A 23,694-nucleotide genomic window follows, 5' to 3' on the forward strand; every position below is an offset into this window, starting at 1 on the left:
CACTCCCGCTGACATTATTTCCTGTCTCGTCCCAATCCCGTGATTTTGTTTCCCATCCCGTAGGAACAGAAACTGAATAATCAAATGTAAAAATAAAACACTGCTTAGTTTTCACTGTATGAATTAAATATATACTGATTCTTATTAAAGCTACAAAAGTTATTCAGCAAACAGCAGTGAGTAATTTTCTTCAGTTATTGCAAGCTGTTGCGATATGCATATACATTTGCGATATTTCGATAGTTTCGATATATTGTGCAGCCCTAGTTTAAAGTTGTAATCAAATGCCTACAAAGTTTTTAATTTTATAACAAGTATTCGATTAATCCTCATGATGATTTGTGGTCCTGTAGGACGAGGTGCACGAGCGAGACGGACTGACGGACTTCTTACTCACGAAGATGAAGGACATGCTTCAGAAGATGCCGTCGCTAAAGCTAATCCTGTCTAGCGCCGCGCTGGACGTCAGTCTGTTCATCAGATACTTCGGCGCCTGTCCCGTTATTCACAGTAGGAAACATATTCATGGGTTTATTCAAGCTGGAAAAAATACACATACAGTCAAACCAAAATTTATTCAGACACCATTTCTCACATTATCACAGTTTATTCGCTATAGTTTCGAAAATGGTAATAAAATATGACAAGAATCAGTTGATATTTGACTGGTTTTGTCCGTCCTTCTGTTAGACTCTCACACATGAATTATGTTGAATATCTGTCAGCTGTTAAATTTAACTACACAATTAGATAAGACCAGTTTAGCTCAACCAGTTACCAAGCAATGCTTCATGTTGTTCAGTCTGTGGTGTAAAAAGGTGCATTAGCAATTAAAGAAAAACACTTCAGCAAAACATGATCAGCTCAAAGTGTCCCAATCATTTTTGGTCCCAAATATTTATGATTTTTACTGGTAGTCGCTGTATGAAGAATTTTTGGGTATAATATGTCACAGTTTACTTTATTTTGCTCTCCTCACTTGCTTAAATGAACTACAGTGTACTGCACACACTAGTGAAAAAGAGTCTGGTGTCTGAATAATTTTTGGTTTGACTACATCAGTTCTATAATTCTATTTATTTTAATACTTCCTTAAATTTGTATTTTAATTACAATTCTGTGCCACCTCAATTCAAATGAATAACTTTAATTCTGATTGGAGCACGACCCTGATAAACATCGAACATGAATGTTAGTGTGATAATGTGATGTTTTGAAATGAGAGTGTTGAATAATAACGTTGAGTTTTCTTTGAAGTCAAAGGTTGCCCATATGAGGTCAAGCAACTCTTTCTAGAGGATATTCTGAGGACCACCGGATACACCAACAAAGACATGATTAAATACAAGAAGGAGGCGCAAAAAGGTGACGTTTACAGCTAAAATACAATAGTGGTCAAACGTCTTAAAGAGTCTCTTCTGCTCAGCAAGGCTGCGTTTATTTAATCAAAAATACAGTAAAAACAATGAAATATTATTATACTGTAAATCGGTGTTTTCTATGTGAATATATAGTAAAGTATAATTTATTCCTGTGAATTTTCAGCATCATTACTCCAGTTTTCAGTGTCACATGATCCTTCAGAAATCACTATAATATGATGATTTGATGATCATTTATGATTATTATCAGTGTTGAAAACAGTTATTTTTATTGGAAACATTGATTCACAACCATTAAGAAAATTTGGCTCAGGAAGTTTTTTTTTTTTTTAAAGAAATTAATACTTTTATTCATCAAGGATGCACTAAACCGATCAAAAGTGACAGTAAAGACATTTATAATGTTACAAAAGATTCTATTTCAAATAAATGCTGTTCTTTTGAACTTTTTATTCATCAAAGAATCCTGAAAAATAAAATGTGTGACGGTTCCCACAAAATATGAAGCAGCACAACTGTTTTCAACACTGATAATAATCTTGGATGACGTTATCAGGACATTTTTATTTGAAAGGGAACTAATCCTTTAATAGGCAAGACAATGTTATTAAAAGATCAAATTCTCTACACACCTTATTAATAATTCATACTATGCACAGAAAAGCAGATGAGCCCATAATGTGAACGCAACACATTTAATTACATGTTAAGCGTTTTCCTTCCATAGAAAACTGTTATTATAAAGAAAACGCTTAACGTGACTTTCTATGGGAGGATGGGCAGAAAAAATCCTTTAAATGGTATTCAAAGCAAAACAAAAATGAAAAATACCTGAAACCAGGACCTGTGTGTTTCCCCTTCAGAAGAGCGCCAGCAGTCGTCTCTGACGGAGTGGTGTGAATCCCATCAGGACGACCCGGAACCAGAACCGGCCCGGGATAGGACGCCATCTTGTGTCCTGCAGGAGAACGACCTGCTGGATGACGGCGGAGACAGTGTCTTCAGCCAGATGGTCTCTTCTTATGCTCGTTCTCACATGATTACTCAGTGCTTACGTTTACCTGCAACCAAATAATGCGTTAGTAATGTGATTGACGGCTCAAAAGCCTTCATCTAAACACCTTACTTGATCCGATTGAGGTCATGTAAACGCCTTAATCGATCCAAATTAAATATCGATCAGATTGAAAGGGGCGTTTTATTCCTTTTCTAAACCTTGACGTAACGAGAGAACATGTAAACACTTGATTGGATTGAGAACCGAAAAACTAAAAGCACTGCGCATGTGTAATGATGTAGAAGTAGCGTAATGACGTAGAAATAGCGTAATGTTGAAATACCGTAATGACCTAGAAATAGCGTAATGACATAGAAATAGCGTAATGAAGTAGAAATAGCGTAATGAAGTAGAAATAGCGTAATGACATAGAAATAGCGTAATGAAGTAGAAATAGCGTAATGACATAGAAATAGCGCAATGACATCGAAATACCGTAATGACGTTGAAATACCGTTATGACGTTGAAATACCGTAATTACGTAGAAAAAGCGTAATGACGTAGAAATAGCGTAAATAGCGTAATGACGTAGAAATAGCGTAATGACGTAGTAATAGCGTAATGACGTAGAAATAGCGTAATGACATAGAAATAGCGTAATGACATAGAAATAGCGTAATGACATAGAAATAGCGCAATGACATCGAAATTCCGTAATGACGTTGAAATACCGTAATGACGTTGAAATACCGTAATTACGTAGAAAAAGCGTAATGACGTAGAAATAGCGTAAATAGCGTAATGACGTAGAAATAGCGTAATGACGTAGAAATAGCGTAATGACGTAGAAATAGCGTAATGACATAGAAATAGCGTAATATCGTTGAAATAGCGTAATGACGTAGAAATAGCGTAATGATGTAGAAATAGCGTAATGACGTAGAAATAGCGTAATGACGTGGAAATAGCGTAATGACGTAGAAATAGCGTAATGACGTAGAAATTTCGCAATGTAGTTTAAATACTGTAATGACGTAGAAATAGCGTAATGACGTTGAAATACTGTAATGACGTAGAAATAGGGTAATGTTGTTGAAATAGCGTAATGACGTAGAAATAGCGTAATGAAGTAGAAATAGCATAATGTTGTTGAAATAGCGTAATGATGTAGAAATAGTGCAATGACATTGAAATACCGTAATGACGTTGAAATACCGTAATGACATTGAAATACCGTAATGACCTAGAAAAAGCGTAATGACGTAGAAATACCGTAATGACGTTGAAATACCGTAAAGACGTTGAAATACCGTAATGACCTAGAAAAAGCGCAATGTAGTTTAAATACTGTAATGATGTAGAAATAGCGTAATGACGTAAAAATAGCGTAATGACGTTGAAATAGCATAATGACATAGAAATAGCGTAATGACGTAGAAATAGTGTAATGTAGAAATAGCGTAATGACGTTGAAATACCGTAATGACCTAGAAAAATCGTAATGACGTAGATATAACGTAATGACGTAGAAATACCGTAATGACGTTGAAATACCGTAATGACCTAGAAAAAGCGCAATGTAGTTTAAATACTGTAATGACGTAGAAACAGTGTAATGACGTTGAAATAGCATAATGACATAGAAATAGCATAATGACATAGAAATAGCGTAATGACGTAGAAATAGTGTAATGTAGAAATAGCGTAATGGCGTAGAAATAGTTTAATGTAGAAATAACATAATGACATAGAAATAGCATAATGACGTAGAAATAGTGTAATGTAGAAATAGCTTAATGGTCGTAGAAATAGCATAATGACGTAGAAATAGTTTAATGTAGAAATAGCGTAATGGCGTAGAAATAGCGTAATGACGTAGAAATAGCGTAATGATGTAGAAATAGCGTAATGACGTAGAAATAGTGTAATGATGTAGAAATAGCGTAATGACGTAGAAATAGTGTAATGATGTAGAAATAGCGTAATGACGTAGAAATAGTTTAATGTAGAAATAGCGTAATGACGTAGAAATAGCGTAATGACGTAGAAATACCGTAATGGCGTAGAAATAGTGTAATGTAGAAATAGCGTAATGACGTAGAAATAGCGTAATGACGTAGAAATAGCGTAATGACGTAGAAATAGTGTAATGTAGAAATAGCGTAATGACGTAGAAATAGCGTAATGACGTAGAAATAGTGTAATGTAGAAATAGCGTAATGGCGTAGAAATAGTGTAATGTAGAAATAGTGTAATGTAGAAATAGCGTAATGATGTAGAAATAGCGTAATGACGTAGAAATAGTGTAATGTAGAAATAGCGTAATGGCGTAGAAATAGTGTAATGACGTAGAAATAGTGTAATGTAGAAATAGCGTAATGATGTAGAAATAGCGTAATGACGTAGAAATAGTGTAATGTAGAAATAGCGTAATGGCGTAGAAATAGTGTAATGACGTAGAAATAGTGTAATGTAGAAATAGCGTAATGATGTAGAAATAGTGTAATGTAGAAATAGCGTAATGGCGTAGAAATAGTGTAATGTAGAAATAGCGTAATGGCGTAGAAATAGTGTAATGTAGAAATAGTGTAATGTAGAAATAGCGTAATGATGTAGAAATAGTGTAATGTAGAAATAGCGTAATGACGTAGAAATAGTGTAATGTAGAAATAGCGTAATGGCGTAGAAATAGTGTAATGTAGAAATAGTGTAATGTAGAAATAGCGTAATGATGTAGAAATAGTGTAATGTAGAAATAGCCTAATGGCGTAATGACGCGCTGAACGAGCTGTTCTCCTGATGAATAAAGTGTGGTATAAACGAGTGTCTCGTCCTCCTATAATCCTGCTTTCTCTGCGTCTGTGAAGTGGAGCAGGACGATGCCACCAGTGCTCGCTTCACACTCTCACACACACACACACACGACTGCTTTTGGGCATTTTCACTGTGTGATCAATATAAGCAGCGGCACAACGACTCATACGCTCATTATCTCCTAATTATGAGCAGAAATGGATAAATATTGAGTCTGCTGTTTAACACAAATAAAGAACTGTAGGAGAATATTTATTATGCGCAGACATCAGGAAACTCTGTATATTTGTCCAGTGTGCGCATGTCAAAAATATATCCCGATATGAAGCGTGAGACATATATACACACACATCAACCCGATCACATGTTCAACGTAACACTACATTCAGATTCATCAATCGGCAGGAACTTAGTGCGACTGAAACAATAGTTTTGCGTGTAAACGAAGCCAGTCATTCTTTCTCCGTTCACATGTTTCAAGCGTTTCTTTTCTCCATTTTCTCAGAGCGAGAAGGATGTGGCCACGTTAGAGCCGTGGCTCCTCAGGGAAATGGACGCCTGCATCTCAAGCATTTTCTTGAACCAAGACGCTGACGCCTTCATACAGCTCTTCAATCTCATCCTGAACGAGAACATCAGTGGTAATGAAGTCGCACACACACTCGCACTGCTAAACATGCTTTTCTTACTCAGTATTTTTGTCTTGTTTCCAGTCCAAATATCTTAAAATTCTTAAATCAAGATGCGTTTACTTGGTAATAAAATTACATCAGATATTATGTCTTGTTTTCTGGGGAAATAAATCTAAATTAAGTGAGTTGTTGCTTATAAAAAGCAAATTATCTGCCAATGGGGTTAGAAAATAATCTTGTTTCTGTTTGAATTAAGTGGGGTTTTTCCCCATTGGCAGATCATTTTGCTTTTTTTAAGCAACAACTCTCTTAATTTAGACCCCCCCCCCCCCCCCCCCCAGAAAAGAAGACATAACATCTGATGTCATTTCACTCATCTAGGTAATGCATCTTGATTTAGTTATTGATTTAGATATTAGATATTAGATTTAAATATTTGGACTGGAAACACGACAAAAATATTTAAGAAAATAATTTTTGCACTGACACACTAAAACGCTCTCTGAGCTGAATTGTGGTGCGTGTTTGTGTCTTTCAGTGGATTACAGGCACAGCGAGACGAGCGCCACTCCTCTGATGGTGTCCTCGGGCCGAGGGTTTCTCTGTCAGATGGAGCAACTGCTCAGCATGGGCGCCAACGTCAACATCAGAGCCTCCAACGGCTGGTGAGAAGACGCATATCGTTATAAATATATACATATATGTTAACTGAAATAAATTAAATTTAAGTCCCCCTGTAGTCAATCATTTTATCCCTTAAAACTCATATTTGATCACCAATGTAACCCGACACCCTTGCCTCATATAGTATGCGCGGTTCTATGAATATGCAAATGAGCCCCGCCTCCACTCACTCACTCACTCAGAGATCCACTCGTTGACGATCACACGTTGATCTGATTGGTTACAAGGTAGTTTGTGACGTCAGAAACACCAGCGATTTCAAAGCGTGTTTTTGAGACTGTCTTTGGTTCACTGCAGTTTTAAGCAGAAAATACTCAGCAATGCTGTCGACTTATGAATTTACACATGGTTTGTGTTAAAGCGTATTAAAAACACCACATAGACACATAAACAACATTAAAAGCTGGATTTTCAACACAGGGGGAGTTTAAAATAAAATTAAACTAAAGAACTTTTTTACTGAAGTACTAAAACTAAATATTAAAGCTAATGAATAGTGCTGTCAAATCAATTAATCGCATCTGACATAAAGTTTTGTTTATATAATATATGCGTGTCTATATATATTATTATATTTATATTTTTTATATATGTGTGTGTGCGTGGGTATATATAGATTTAAACATACACACACACGCACATTTTTATATATACATATACACACATTTATCTTTTTATATATTCATACATAAATATAATATATATAGACACACATATTATATAAACACAAGCTTTGATGTTAGATGCTATTATATACGATTAATCGATTTGACAGCACTACTAATAAACAAAAATTTGTTAAAAAATATATAGACAAAAAAGTTTTTTGGGACAAAAAAAAAACAAAATTAGAAAAAAATGTATCTGAAATTATAGTGAAAAACAGTTAATATAAAAATTACATTTTATTCAAAATATCAAAATCTTAAATTCATAAAGTCATGGCATTAAATTATGCAATATTAGTGTTGTTTTCCAGCACAAATATCTAAGATTCTTAAATCAAAATACATTTACTGGAGAAGAAGCAAAACGATGAATAGAATTCTTACAAAATAGTGTAAAAAACCTGCTTTCCATTAGAATTAAGTAGATTTTTCTGAGCCCACTGCCAAATATTTACTTATTTTAATTTTTTAGCCAGAAAATTCAATAAAAACTAAAACAAATAAATAAGAATGAATAAAAACAAATATATTAATATTATTTTACATATTTAAAACAAACAAATTAATAAAAATAACAAAAAAACTTATAAATTGAAATCATAGTGAAAATTCAAATTACTATCAAAAACTATAATAGTATATCAATATATATATATATATTATATATTACTGTGTAAAGCACTTTTCGAAGCGTCTGCTGATGTAATGTTCACTTCAGGACGGCTCTGGACTGGGCGAAACGCTTCAAGCAACCCGAGGCCGTAGATCTGCTGGAGTCGCACATGTAAGAACTGCGTTTGACTTCATTTCCAAAACGTTTCGTCTCACTTTAGAGACGATACAGTGTGTGTGTGTGTGTGTGTGTGTGTGTGCAGATGTGTTTTGTTTCTTCATTAAAAGTTTTGCAGAAGGCTGTGTTGATGAATAGCTTTAAAGTGTACTCTGCTGAATTTAGTGCACTAAATTTGAAGCAAAAATAAGTGTAAATGTGTTACTCTTTGTGTGTGTGTGTGTGTGTGTGTGTGTGTGTGTGTGTGTGTGTGTGTGTGTGTAAGGGCTTGACTTGCACTATGGAGCTGAAATTGTCTTCACAGTGTCGCAAAACCTTTTTTTCTGTGTTTTAAGGACATGCAAACTGTCCCCGTAATTCAAAAGGTTAAAAAATATACACTTTAGAGCCCTTGCAGAGAGTGTTTAGGTGATTCAGTGTGTGTGTGTGTGTGTGTGTGTATGGGTAGGTTTAGGGCTTGGGTTAGTATGTGTGTGATGGGTAGTTTTAGGGGAGGGGTTAGTGTGTGTGTGTGTGTGTGTGTGTGTGAGATGGGTAGTTTTAGGGGTTGGGTTTGTGTTTGTGTGTGTGTGATGGATAGTTTTAGGGGTTGGGTTAGTGTGTGTGTGTGTGTGTGTGTGTGTGTGTGTGTGTGTGTGTGATGGGTAGGGTTAGTGTGTGTGTGTGTGTGTGTGTGATGGGTAGGGTTAGTGTGTGTGTGTGTGTGTGTGTGATGGGTAGGGTTAGTGTGTGTGTGTGTGTGTGATGGGTAGGGTTAGTGTGTGTGTGTGTGTGTGTGTGATGGGTAGGGTTAGTGTGTGTGTGTGTGTGTGTGTGATGGGTAGGGTTAGTGTGTGTGTGTGTGTGTGTGTGATGGGTAGGGTTAGTGTGTGTGTGTGTGTGTGTGTGTGATGGGTAGGGTTAGTGTGTGTGTGTGTGTGTGATGGGTAGGGTTAGTGTAAGGAGACAGAATATACAGTTTGTACAGTATAAAAACCATTACGTCTATAGTGAGTCCTCACAAAGATAGTAAAGCAGGTGTGTGTGTGTGTGTGTGTGTGTGTGTGTGTTTGTGATGGGGAGATTTAAGGGTTGGGTTAGTGTGTGTGTGTGTGTGTGTGTGTGTGTGTGTGTGTGTGTGTGTGTGTGTGTGAGATGGGTAGTTTTAGGGGTTGGGCTGGTGTGTGTGTGTGTGTGTGTGTGATGGGTAGGGTTAGTGTGTGTGTGTGTGATGGGTAGGGTTAGTGTAAGGAGACAGAATATACAGTTTGTACAGTATAAAAACCATTACTTCTATAGAGAGTCCTCACAAAGATAGTAAAGCAGGTGTGTGTGTGTGTGTGTGTGTGTTTGTGATGGGGAGATTTAAGGGTTGGGTTTGTGTGTGTGTGTGTGTGTGTGTGTGTGAGATGGGTAGTTTTAGGGGTTGGGTTTGTGTGTGTGTGTGTGTGTGTGTGTGTGATGGGTAGTTTTAGGTGTAGGGTTAGTGTGTGTGTGTGTGTGTGTGTGTGTGTGTGTGTGTGTGTGTGTGTGTGTGTGTGTGTGTGTGTGTGTGTGATGGGTAGGGTTAGTGTGTGATGGGTAGGGTTAGTGTAAGGGGACAGAATATACAGTTTGTACAGTATAAAAACCATTATGTCTATAGAGAGTCCTCACAAAGATAGTAAAGCAGGTGTGTGTGTGTGTGTGTGTGTGTGCAGATGGGGTGTTGAAGCGGGTCGTCTGGACGAGGCGTCTCTGGTTCAGTCCTCCACATGTGATCTGAGCTCTGAGGACCAGGAGCTTCTGAAAGCGTATCATCACAGCTTCGACGACGAGAAGGTGGACCTGGACCTGGTGCTGCACCTGCTGTTCAGCATCTGCCAGAGCTCTGACGAGGGTGAGGCCGCGAGCGCAATCAGCGCTCATCCTGCAACACATCCGGCCCTCGCCGCTCAAAATTACCCGAAGCCATAACATTTTACTGATTATTTATTTTTATTTTTTTACAGAAAGCTTATTTTATTTACTTTTGATAATATTTTCTATTTTTTAATGCAATTTTGAAAAAATTTCTATTTTATTTTTTATTTTATTTACCTTTAAATTACTAGATTTGATCAATAAATAATAAATAAGTAGGAATTTAAGCACATTCCTCACATTCTTTCAACTTGAATTCAAAATAACTCACACTTTCATGCATAACCCTGTTAATCCAGCTCTAAATATCTTACATTGTGTGTCTTTGACCTCTTGTGGAAAATAATAATATATCATGATATTCATGACTCTAGACGGGCTTATATCTCTATATGGAGCAAATGAGCTGTTCCTCTGGGTCCTAAAGCCAGTTTCTCTTCAGTGTGTGTTCAGATACACATGTACACATTATGAAAATACTTTTTTTGGTAAAGTTTTAGCCTTTTTAGTTTGAATTTTGAGCATTTTTATGTTTTTCTATGTGTACTGAAGCATTCCTCTTATACCATTCATTCCTAAGAGGCTCAAATTGACCCAATTCGTTACTTTTTTAAAATTTCAATCACAAAACTCCTCGAATCCATTAAAAACATTTTTTGTGTATTCGTGGTTCAAGTGCGACAAAAGTCCGAGGGTCTTGGACCCCTCTGATGAACACTCAATTTTTAAAATTCTTTCAAAATCAAAAAATACATTTATGGAGAAAAATCCTGGAATGTTTTCCTCAAAGACCTTCATTTCTTTTCGCCTAAAGAAAGAAAGACGTGGGGAAGAGTAAATGATCAGGAAATTTTTATTCTGAAGTGAACTACTCCTTTAAACACTCGCATCTGCAGACATAACAGCAGAATCAGAAAAAGCTTTATTCATAAGTGTTTTTGTCCTCAGGCGCGGTTTTGATTTTCCTGCCCGGCTACGATGAGATCGTGTCTCTGAGAGATCGCATCGTCTTTGATGATAAAAGGTTCACAGATCACCAGCAAAGGTGTGTGTGTGTTTGTAGTGTGTGTTTCCTTCTGTTCTAATACAATATTCAGCTGGAAATAATGCAGGGACTTGATTTTATCCCGGGTTTTTTCTATTGAAACTTGCTTAGTTTATTAAAGATAATTACAGGTTTATGTCTCACAATTCAAAGTCAGTGAAAATGTCAGAATTGTGAGACATAAACTTGGAATTGTGGAAAATTAACTTGGAATTGAGAAACTCTGAACTGTGGGAAATTAATTTGGAATTGAGATAAACTCGGAATTGCAGGAAATTAACTTAGAATTGTTAGATATAAACTCGGTCTTGTTTGATATAAACTCAGAATTGCGTGAAATAAAATCAGAATTGCGACATAAACGTGGAATTGCAGGGAAAAAGTCAGAATTGTGAGATATACAATCGGAATTATGAGATATAAACCTGGAAGTGCCGGAAATAAACTCAGAATTGTGGGAAATAAAATCAGAATTGCGACATAAACGTGGAATTGCAGGGAAAAAGTCAGAATTGTGAGATATACAATCGGAATTATGAGATATAAACCTGGAAGTGCCGGAAATAAACTCAGAATTGTGGGAAATAAACCCGGAATTGTGGGAAATAAACTCAGAATTGTGGGAAATAAACTCAGTATTGTGAGATATAAACTCAGATTTGTGGGAAATAAACCCGGAATTGTGAGATATAAACCCGGAATTGTGGGAAATAAACTCAGAATTGTGGGAAATAAACTCAGAATTGTGGGAAATAAACCCGGAATTGTGAGATATAAAAGTGGAATTGTGGGAATTTAACCTGGAACTGCGGGAAATAAACTCGGAATTACGAATATATAAACTCGGAATTACGAATATATAAACTCGGAATTGCGTGAAATAAAATCAGAATTGTGAGATATAAACGTGGAATTGCTGGAAATGAACTCCGAATTGTGCGAAATAAACTTGGAATTGTGGGAAATTAACTCAGAATTTCGAGAAATAAACCCTGAATTGCGGAAAATAAACCCTAAATTGTGGAAAATTAACTTGGAATTGCGGGAAAAGAACTGGGAATTGTGAGGTATAAACTCGGAATTGTGGGAAATAAAGTAAGAAAAATGTCTGAATTATAAGATGTCACAATTACCTTTTTATTTTTTTATTCCGTGGCGGAAACAAGCTTCCAATCTTTTCAGTGTTACCAAGCTTAAGAAAAGTCTGCATCTGTTATTTTTAGATATTGTAATGATAGTGAGGAACTGTCGGTCTTCAGGTTTCAGGTCTTCATCCTTCACTCCAGCATGCAGACGTCAGACCAGAAGAAGGTTCTGAGGAACACTCCTAAAGGGGTTCGCAAGATCGTGCGTATATCTTCCTCTCGTATCTATAAACACACACACACACACACACACCTTTAAATGCAAACATCTCACACAATCTCCTCTCAATCCACAGATTCTCTCGACCAACATCGCAGAGACCAGCATTACGGTCAACGATGTTGTTTTTGTCATCGACTCCGGCAAAGTTAAAGAGGTTTGGTTGTTTTTCTCCTGCTGATATTGTAGTATAAATATTTTGCCAACATATTTTGGTAAATTATCTTCTTATTTGCTGCAGTTCTATATTACTGGACTGGACCCTCATCCTTCCCTCACACTTTGTTACACATCTTTCCTTCGCGGGTCAAAATGACCCGAAGCTATTTATTTATAATAAATAAAAAGGAATTTAAGCACATTCCTCACATTCTTTCAACTTAAATTCAGAATAACTCACACTTTCATGCATAACCCTGTTAATCCAGCTCTAAATATCTTACATCGGGAGTCTTTGGCCTCTTGTGGAAAATAATAATATATCATGATTAGTGCTGTCAAACGATTAAAATATTTAATCGCGATTAATCGCATTAATGTCATAGTTAACTCGCGATTAATCGCAAATTTTTATCTACTCTAAATGTCTCTTGATTTCTTTTTGTTCATTATTTTTTCTCATTTTAATGCTCTTATCAACATGAAAAAAGTGGATTGCTTGCTTTGTGCAATTTTTTTTTTATTGAAAACAACATAGGCAATACTGTGTTCAATTTCACACAAACATTCTCACTTGGAGCAAATAATTTCTTTGTAACACAATGTAACACTGTCCATCAATAAAAGGGTGAAAGAAATACTGAGGAGGTACTGATATTGACGAGGGGGCGGAGAATTCGCATCAGCTGTGTGTAGGCTTGTTCGACTTGAACCGGCGCTGCGCAGACCGATCGGTTGATGACATCAAAGTACCGCGAGAGCGATTCAAAAGCATAAGGAGCCGTCTGCTCTCTAATCGCTCTCGCGGTACTCTGATGTCATCAACCGATCGGTCTGTGCAGCGCCGGTTCAAGTCGAACAAGCCTTGTGTGTGCTTGGCCATCATCAAGGGGTATTTCAGACTGGACGTGCTGCGATGATGATAGCTCAGTTCATAACGACAAAACACACAGATCACTTTGGTCTAGTCAATGGAACCATTTGCCAACTTTTTAAAAGTAAACTTTCCATTCAGAATCTTATTGGCATCCATTTCGGCGTCTCGCGCTCGTCATTCACTCAAAACGTAACGTTAACCTATTTGGCTGGCTCGCAAGCCCAAACAAGTGTGTGTGCGCGTGCCTGTTGTTTTGTTTCCGGTCTAGCTAGATCCACTTGCGCTTTGGTCGACGAAGCAACAAAACTCGCACGGCGCAAGCACTTGAAATGAATGGGTTTCATAGCGCAGCGCCGCGCATGCCGCGTCCTGTTGCAAAAGCATGTGAAAAAAAACTACAAAGTTTGCTAGACCAAAAAGACCGTTAATCTCGCGATAAAAAAATTAATCGCGTTAAAATGGTTTTGCGTTAACGCCGTTAATAACGCGTTTAACTGACAGCCCTAATCATGATATTTCATGACTCTAGACGGGCTTATATCTCTATGTGGAGTAAATGTGCTGTTCCTCTGGGTCCTAAAGTCAGTTTTTCTTCAGTGCGCATTCAGATACACATGTACACATTATACAATCTTTTTTGTTAAAGTTTTAGCATTTTTCAGGGGGGTCAAATTGAGCCCATTTGTTACTTTTTAAAAAATTTCAACCACAAAACTCCTTGAATCCATGATTTTTTTGTGTGTGTATTCGTGGTTCAAGTGCGATAAAAGTCCTGGGGTCTTGGACCCCTCTGATGAACACTCAGTTTTTTAAAAATTTTAAACTGCTGTTACAGAAAGCTTACGACGCTCTGAATAACGTGACGATGCTGAAGATGGTGTGGATCTCGAAGGCCAGCGCTCTGCAGAGGAAGGGCAGGTGAGACTCTTGTGTGTGCGAGTGTGTGTGCGAGTGTGTGTGCGAGTGTGTGTGCGCGAGTGTGTGTGCGCGAGTGTGTGCGAGTGTGTGTGTGAGGGTGTGTGTGAGGGTGTGTGTGAGTGTGTGTGCGCGAGTGTGTGCGAGTGTGTGTGCGCGAGTGTGTGCGAGTGTGTGTGTGAGGGTGTGTGTGAGGGTGTGTGTGCGAGTGTGCGTGCGATTGTGTGTGCGCGAGTATGTGCGAGTGTGTGTGCGAGGGTGTGTGTGCGAGTGTGTGTGCGAGTGTGTGTGCGATTGTGTGTGCGCGAGTGTGTGCGAGTTTCTGTGCGAGGGTGTGTGTGCACGTGTGCGAGTGTGTGCGCGAGTGTGTGAGTGTGTATGCACGAGCGTGTGCGCGAGCGTAAGTGAGTGTGTGTGCGAGTGTGTGTGCGAGTGTCTGTGCGAATGTCTGTGCGAGTGTGTGTACGAGTGTGTGTGCGAGTGTGTGCGAGTGCGCATGCGAGTGTGTGTGTGCGAGTGCGAGTGTGTGTGTGTGCGCGTGTGAGTGTGTGTGCGAGTGTGTGCGAATGCGCGTGCGAGTGTGTGTGTGCGAGTGTGTGTGCGCGAGTGTGTGCGAGTGTGTGTGAACGAGCGTGAGTGTAACTGTGTGTGTGTGCGAGTGTGTGTGCACGAGCGTGTGCGCGTGTGAGTGTGTGTGCGAGTGTGTGCGAATGCGCGTGCGAGTGTGTGTGTGCGAGTGTGTGTGCGCGAGTGTGTGCGAGTGTGTGTGAACGAGCGTGAGTGTAACTGTGTGTGAGTGTGAGTGTGTGCGAGTGTGTGTGCACGAGCGTGAGTGTAAGTGAGTGTGTGTGCGAGTGTCTGTGCGAGTGTGTGCGCGAGTGTGTGCGAGTGCGAGTGCGAGTGCGCATGCGAGTGTGTGAGTGTGTGTGTGTGCGCGTGTGTGCGAGTGTGTGTGTGTGTGCGAGTGTGTGCGAATGCGCGTGCGAGTGTGTGTGTGCGAGTGTGTTTGTGCGCATGTGAGTGTGTGTGTGTTTGTGTGTGTGTGTGTGTGTGTGTGTGTGTGTGTTTGAGTGTGAGTGTGTCTGATCGTGTGTGTGTGTGTTTGTTGTTTAGAGCGGGGCGCTGCAGACCGGGTATCTGCTTTCATCTCTTCAGCCGTCTGAGGTTCAACAACATGCTGGAACATCAGATTCCACAGCTACTGCGCATGCCTCTACAGGTACACACACACACACACACACACACACACACACACACACACACACACACACACACACACACACACACACGTAACCTCAGCCACTGGACCAGAGATTATACAACACAACCCTATCATGCCATGCTAAAGGCCAGAATGAATTACTGTTTTTTTTAATGCCCCATTATGCTTTTTCAGAAAGAAGTGATTCTGAACTGAAACGAGTCGTCAGTAATTACAGGCTCACTTCCTGCTCGAACCTTTGTAGGTTTGTAACTAATTTGCATAATGCCAGTCTATGGACTTCAATCCCACGCCATCGTTACTGTTCGTATCACTATGTATCAAGAGCGAGATTCAGATATGATAATGAGCATTTGGTGTCTGACCAATCAGAGCAGAGCAGCTCTCAGAGAGGCGGGGCTTAGAGACTGAATCTTTGATGGAAGCGTTTCAGACACTGAGAGAAAAGAGCTGATGCTGCAGTGTGCAGATTATGAGAGAATGAAAGTGTTTTTTGATTTTGATGCATGTGAACCTGTGTGTGTGAGATGCCCTCTGATTTTGTGATTAATCGTACAGCCCCACAATACAGATTGTTTCAAAGCAGCTTCACAGAAATGAACAGGACAAAAATAACAGTGTGTGTGTGTGTTTCTCAGGAACTGTGTCTGCACACTAAGCTCCTGGCTCCCGTCTCCTGCCCGATCGCGGAGTTCCTCTCGAGAGCACCTGAGCCGCCGCACCTGCACACAGTCAAACACGCCGTGCAGATGCTCAAGGTCACACACCTTTCAGAAAAGCCTTCATGTGAAAAACGGAAAACAGTCCGATCTAAATTGGTGCAGATGAGTAATCTGATGGGTCATTTTGAATAAAATTATAAAATATAAAAAGAATGTTTCTGTTTGAATTAAGTGTGTTTTTCTTATCCCATTGGCAGATAATTTAGCTTTTTTTAAGCAAAAACTCACTTAATTTTTATTTATTTCTCTAGAAAACAAGATATAATTTCTTTTGTCATTTTACTCATCTAGTAAATGGTTCTTGATTTAAGAATTTTTACATATTTGGACTGGAAACGAGACAAAAATACTAAGTAAAAAAAGCATTTTTTGCAGTGTGATTGAAACCCCTGCTCTCTGACTCCCCCACGCAGACCATCGATGCCATGGACCCCTGGGAGAACCTGACGGAGCTGGGCTTTCACCTGGCCGACCTGCCCGTGGAGCCTCACCTGGGGAAGATGGTTCTGTGTGCAGTGGTTCTGAAGTGTCTGGACCCGATCCTCACCATCGCCTGTACGCTGGCCCACCGAGACCCGTTCGTTCTGCCGGCTCAGGCCGCTCAGAAGCGCGGAGCCATGCTGTGCCGGAAACGCTTCACCGCAAACACCTTCAGCGACCACATGGCCCTGCTCCGGGCCTTTCAGGTCAGAATATAACTGTAATAACTACAGGCCAGAAATATTACTGTAATAACTACAGGTCAGAAATATTACTGTAATAACCACAGTTCAGAAATATTACTGTAATAACTACAGGTCAGAAATATTACTGTAATGTCAGAAATATTACTGTAATAACCACAGGTCAGAAATATTACTGTAATAACCACAGGTCAGAAATATTTCTGTAATTACTACAGGTCATAAATATTACTGTAAAAACCACAGGTCAGAAATAGTACTGTAATAACCACAGGTCAGAAATATTACTGTAATAACTACAGGTCAGAAATATTACTGTAATGTCAGAAATATTACTGTAATAACCACAGCTCAGAAATATTACTGTAATAACCACAGGTCAGAAATATTTCTGTAATTACTACAGGTCATAAATATTACTGTAAAAACCACAGGTCAGAAATAGTACTGTAATAACCACAGGTCAGAAATATTACTGTAATAACCACAGGTCAGAAATATTACTGTAATAACTACAGGCAGGGTCCGAAATTAACTTTTTGGCTCACCTGCCACTGGGACTGGTAGATGAAAAAATCCACCAGCCAAGCATATTTTTTACCGGCCAAAATAATAAACAGCCTTTTTGTGTCACATATACATTAATTTATATAGGCTATATTTAAATATTTTTGGCATTATATTTCTGGTCTATTATTTTCCATTCTTACTTTTTTTACATACACATATTACACAATTTACACACATTAAAATAATATTTTTGTGGTGGTGCCTATAAAAATAGTTCTGTACAAATGAAATGTATTAATTGTATATTTACTAAAAAGTATGCAATAATAATATATTATAATTATTTCAAAAAAATATTTAGTTTTACTCTGCCTATTTTTTTACTCCATTTACTCTGACTGATCAGTAACTGAAGGACTGGAAATATCAGTTGTTTTTAACCCTTCATTAAAATGAATCGGTTCAAAGGAGTGAGTCATTAGTTCGCGAATTGGACGTGTCATTATGGGATATGTACGCGTTGTGTGATTATCCCGGCAGCTAGGACATCCCTCAAGATTTGTGTCAACCCAGAAAACATTTAATCACTGGATAGGTTTTTCGTTTATTTAAAGTGTGGTTTATGTCAGCTGAATGTGCGGAACGCTTCAGAGAAGATAAGGTATTTTAGCACAATTCACAGTTCACACCCAGCGGTAATTCAGGAAAAAAAATATCCGAATGCTCCACATGAAACTATGATCTTCCGACCTTTACCATCGTGTCGATTTATTTTGATGAATATGTGCCAGGGAGAGAGAGCAAGACAGCGATTAGGAGACGGTGAAGCCTTGTTTATACTTTCGCCTGGTTTCGAAGAGAAAGAGTGCGGGCGCGCGACCAGGGCTCTCTCTCTCTCTCTTTCGCTGTCTCTCTCTCTCTCTGCTCGTTCTTCAGGTGCGCCATGTCACTTTCAATTCCCATCCCGCAAACACAACAACTCCGTCATGTCCGTAGCCATCATGCTAGATATTTTATAACATTACAAAATGCAATTGTAATAAATATTTTATTACATTACTATTTTGGTATGAACATTCACCCGCCAGGGGGGCGGATAGCCTTTTGAGATTTACTCGCCAAACGGAAAATCTACCCGCATTTGGCGCTTGGCGGGTGTTAATTTCGGACCTTGACTACAGGTCAGAAATATTACTGTAATAACTACAGGCCAGAAATATTACTGTAATAACTACAGGTCAGAAATATTACTGTAATAACCACAGGTCAGAAATATTACTGTAATAACCACAGGTCAGAAATATTACTGTAATAACCACAAGTCAGAAATATTACTGTAATAACCACAGGTCAGAAATATTACTGTAATAACTACAGGTCAGAAATATTACTGTAATAACCACAGGTCAGAAATATTACTGTAATAACCACAGGTCAGAAATATTACTGTAATAACCACAGGTCAGAAATATTACTGTAATAACTACAGGTCAGAAATATTACTGTAATAACTACAGGTCAGAAATATTACTGTAATAACTACAGGTCAGAAATATTACTGTAATAACCACAGGTCAGAAATATTACTGTAATAACCACAGGTCAGAAATATTACTGTAATAACCACAAGTCAGAAATATTACTGTAATAACCACAGGTCAGAAATATTACTGTAATAACTACAGGTCAGAAATATTACTGTAATAACAACAGGTCAGAAATATTACTGTAATAACCACAGGTCAGAAATATTACTGTAATAACCACAGGTCAGAAATATTACTGTAATAACTACAGGCCAGAAATATTACTGTAATAACTACAGGTCAGAAATATTACTGTAATAACCACAGGTCAGAAATATTACTGTAATAACCACAGGTCAGAAATATTACTGTAATAACCACAAGTCAGAAATATTACTGTAATTACCTCAGATCAGAAATATCACAGGAATAACCTCAGGTCAGAAATATTACAGTAATAACCACAGTCAGCGTCCACACGGCCCTACTCCAGGCCTTTCAGGTCAGAAATGTTACTGTAAAAACTACAGTCCGTCAGCAGACGCTCTTTATATGCTTGTTCTGTGGTCTCAGTCCACCGAGCGTCAGTGCGACTGTAACGACAGGGAGATACTGCTGTAGTTTTTATTTATATTTTGAGTTAGTTTTTATTTTACTATTTTAGTTTTTATCTGTATATATTTGTTATTTTAGGATCATTCTTATATATATATATATATATATATATATATATATATATATATGTTAATATTTTGAATTAGTTTTTTTATTTTCCAATTCGATTATAGTAATTTTGTGTTTTTGTCATTTTTATCAGTTGTCCAATCTCCATATAGTAGTTATTTTAGTATCATTCATGTAAGCAATAATGTACACAATGCTGTGCTATATGGTGAATAAGTCACAGCTGAAGGGTGTTGTTAGGCGTGAAGCGGGGTCATGATTATTCACGATACAGCACTAGCCTCGAGTACCTTATTGTTTTATAAAACGGTTACCACACAACACAAATATTAAAGCCCAAAAAAACATGTAAAAATACAACTTTCATGAAGTAAAACCACTAAATGCCTTCCTTCCGCTGGAGAAAATAGTCCCTGACCGTGAACAGCAACAGAAGTTAGACACATTATTTCTCCATTATTTCTCACTCTATATGCTTCAATGAACAACATCAATGAGAACATGTTTACGTTGCTAAGGGTGGTTGCTAGGGGTGTTGTGTAGTGATACATAGAACCATTGGGTGAAGCGGTCATAGTGTTTTATCGTGAATAAAACACAGCTATTGACCAATCAGAATCAAGGATTGGAACTAACCGTTTTATAAATGCTGTTATAAAACCGGTAGTTCCAATCCTTGATTCTGATTGGTCAATAGCTGTGTTTTATTCATGATAAAACACTTATGTCCGAACACCGCCCTTCAGTCGTGACTTATTCACGATACAGCACAGCCTCTCGTACCTTATTGCTTACTTATAGTTTTAATTAATATTTTGAATTATTTTTGTATTTTTAATTTTAGCTAAAGTTTTAGCTTTAGCAGAAGTTGACTGTTGTTGTTGTCTTTAGGCGTGGCAGAAAGCTCGCAGTGACGGCTGGGAAAGAGCGTTCTGTGAGAAGAACTTCCTCTCTCAGGCCACGATGGAGATCATCGTCGGGATGCGGACTCAGCTTCTGGGACAGCTCCGAGCCACAGGTCAAAGTTCACAACCGCATCGTTTACAGTAACAGTTCAGACAGTCTGTCAGTAAGAGCTCCGAGCCAGAGGTCAAAGTTCACAACCGCATCGTTTACAGCGAGTCTCCAGTAGGCTTAGATAGTCGGTGTCTTGCATCACACCGCCCACCACCGTTGACTTTTTTATTTCTGTAAAATCATTTAGTTCAGTTAGAGAACAGACACTACAATTAAAAACTGAACGTGTCTGCTTAATAAGCCGTGAGCTGAACGAGAGTCGCATCACAGATCAGCAACAGGAGTCAGATCTCATTAATCACGAGAGCGAGGAGCTGACTGGCTGTCAAAGCGAAATGTAAACGCCTATTTAAGCGAATTTGACATTGTACAGTTTTGTTGTTGTGTTTTTCATTAAGAATAATAGGCTAATGATAATCATAGTCTATTATTGGAAATAAAACCCTAATGATGCAAAGGTGCCACTAGACTGCACTGTGTCCCATTTTTGTTTTGTTTTTTCTGTTTGCTATTGTTTGTTTTTGGGTTCTTTTTTGTTCTTTTTTTATATTATACAGAAATGGACATTCATGTATGTATATATATATATTCTTTTGTTTGTAATCAAAAAAATACAATAAAAAAATAAAACAAAAAAAGAATAATAGGCTAATGAACTCGCGAGTCAAGCAATCCGCCCCCGAATTGCCTCTAATTTGAAAGCGAAACTAAAATGCGCACAGGCATTCATAACGGTGCATGTCAGTCTTTTTTCCATAGGAATTAACTGAAAACGCTCGCTCTGCTCCACACCTTTATGAACACGCGCGCATTTAACTTTCGCCTTCAAATTAGCGAACAAGACAAAAATACTGAGTAAGAAAAGCATTTTTTGTAACAGTTCAGACAGTCTGTCATCAGTAAGAGTTCTGAGGCGTGAACTGCTGTTTGTCTCTGCAGGATTTGTGCGAGCGAGGGGTGGCGGGGACATCCGGGACGTGAACCAGAACTCGGAGAACTGGGCCGTGGTCAAGGCCGCGCTGGTTTCTGGGATGTATCCAAACCTGATCCATGTGGAGCGGGACAGCCTGAGCCTCACGGGCTCCCGGGAGAAGAGGGTTCGCCTCCACCCCACATCTGTCCTGAGCCAGCCGCAGTACAAGAAGGTCAGTGTGGAGAATCACAACAAACCCTTTTATATATATACTCTGCCGTTCAAAAGTTTGGGAAATAATACAAAAATTTACTGTTATAGTATTTATTAATATTTTGAATTCGTTTTTATTTTTATATTTTCTTTATATTTTATATATTTCTTTTTTTATCTCTATATAGTTTGTTTTAGTAACATACATATACTGTTATAGTTTTTGTTAAAGGTGGGGTATGTGATTTGCAAAACGGCCGGCAGATTTTGAAAACACACAACTCATAAGGTCCTACCTACTTCTCCTCCAACGCTGGCTCTGACTCCACCCATTCGAAAAACATGGAAACGCAATCAAGTACGAGCGAAAACTCAGATGCCCATACATAAACACAATCGCTCACATCAGCTTCCTCCCCAAACAGCTTGTTTAGCTAGCTAGTTCTACATATGGCTGGGCTATAACGTTAGAACAGCTACAATTCTCGTGTGCATATCGTCAGTAAAGACAGTTCCCTGATTAGTAGTAAATACTACAAGATAATCGGCTTCTCACCTGTCAAGCAGAAACAATGCCACAGCCGCATCTGTTGGTAGTCCTTCCTGGTCCTTCAGTTTCCGCCAACGTTGAAAAGCATCGCCTAGAATGACCCTTGTTTTAGACCTTTCTCTTTCGGCCGTTTTGTTCGCAATTGCTCTCTCGAAAATAGATTTCCTTTTCTGTGATGGTGTCTTGTCTGACATTCTCCAAACGGAAGCAACTATACCTTCTCTCTCTCTCTCTCTCTCTCTCACTCTCTCTCTCTCTCTCTCTCTCTCTCTCTCTCTCTCTCTCTCTCTCTCTCTCTCTCTGTACCGGGGCGACTTGCGCTTCCTGTGACTGAGTCACGAGTTTTGAGTATGCGCACGAACGGGACACGCGCGCGAGGGGGGAGGGGGGCATGGTAAGACCGTTTGAGTGACGCATTCTCTATCCAATGATTCTAGACGGTCTTGAAAATGATTGGCTGGAGTTTTTCGAGTCCTGCCCGTTCCACAGATGATTAAATTGCTTAATTTTTATTTCAGTGCTTCTAATTTACAGCCAGCAAGTGGGTCAGGAATAGGATTTCAAGTGATTTTAAAAAAATGGTCAAAAAAGAAAATCACATACCCCACCTTTAATAATTTGAATTAGTAAATCACTTCTAGTAATTTTGTTGTTTTTGTCATTTTTTATCTCTATGTAGTTTATTATTTTAGTATCATTCATATACTGTCATGGTTTTTATTCATATTTTGAATTAGTTTTTATTTTACATTTTTTAGTTGTTTTATCTATAGTTTTTATTTTAGTGTCATTTATATATATTATTATAGTTTTTGTTAATCATTTGAATTAGTTTATTTTTATATTTATCAATTTCATTTGAACTTTTAGTAATTAGTTGTTTTTGTCATTTTTATTCTTTTTTGTTTTGTATCCCTATATAGTTTATTATTTTAGTATCATTCGAGTTATAGGTGAAAGTTCATAACAAGTTCGGTAAAATTTTTAATGTTTTTAAAAGATTTGTAATATTGTGAAGTATGATTCCAATGTAAATCATCTGTTTTCTATGTGAATATATAGTAAAGTGTAATTAATTCCTGTGATCAAAGCTGAATTTTCAGCATCATTACTCCAGTCTTCAGTGTCACATGATCCTTCAGAAATCACTATAATATGATGATTTGATGCTCAAGAAACATTTATGATTATTATCTGTGTCAAAAGAACAGCGTTTATCTGAAATATAACTTTTTGTAACATTAAAAATGTCTTTACTGTCACTTTTGATCAATTTAATTTGTCCTTGATGAATAAAAGCATTCTTCTTTTTACCCCCCCCCCCCCCACAAAAGATTTTCTATTACTGACCCCAAACTTTTGAACAGTACTTTATGATGTTACAAAAGATTCTATTACAGATAAATGCAGTTCTTTTTAACTTTCTATTCACCAAAGGATCCTG

General features: G+C 38.1%; 1 protein-coding gene across 1 annotated transcript in view; it reads left to right on the forward strand.

The window, feature by feature from the left end:
• Positions 1-23,694, forward strand: part of LOC143753421 (3'-5' RNA helicase YTHDC2-like) — a gene marked incomplete at its 3' end in the record, with an annotated part of 48,031 nt that overhangs the window by 15,485 nt on the left and 8,852 nt on the right. The window contains exons 8-23 of the mRNA XM_077245723.1: positions 354-510; positions 1,258-1,365; positions 2,246-2,394; positions 5,700-5,835; positions 6,365-6,491; positions 7,897-7,962; positions 9,648-9,826; positions 10,798-10,894; positions 12,154-12,241; positions 12,336-12,416; positions 14,131-14,213; positions 15,324-15,429; positions 16,071-16,190; positions 16,568-16,840; positions 20,449-20,575; positions 21,514-21,719. Of these exons, the coding sequence (XP_077101838.1) occupies positions 354-510; positions 1,258-1,365; positions 2,246-2,394; positions 5,700-5,835; positions 6,365-6,491; positions 7,897-7,962; positions 9,648-9,826; positions 10,798-10,894; positions 12,154-12,241; positions 12,336-12,416; positions 14,131-14,213; positions 15,324-15,429; positions 16,071-16,190; positions 16,568-16,840; positions 20,449-20,575; positions 21,514-21,719 (2,103 nt within the window). The remainder of the gene's footprint in view (positions 1-353; positions 511-1,257; positions 1,366-2,245; positions 2,395-5,699; positions 5,836-6,364; positions 6,492-7,896; positions 7,963-9,647; positions 9,827-10,797; positions 10,895-12,153; positions 12,242-12,335; positions 12,417-14,130; positions 14,214-15,323; positions 15,430-16,070; positions 16,191-16,567; positions 16,841-20,448; positions 20,576-21,513; positions 21,720-23,694) is intronic.

Source organism: Siphateles boraxobius, unplaced genomic scaffold (assembly GCF_051911475.1).
Source record: "Siphateles boraxobius isolate OS27281-9 unplaced genomic scaffold, OSU_SipBor_1 283, whole genome shotgun sequence".
In the NCBI taxonomy this organism is placed as follows: domain Eukaryota; kingdom Metazoa; phylum Chordata; class Actinopteri; order Cypriniformes; family Leuciscidae; genus Siphateles; species Siphateles boraxobius.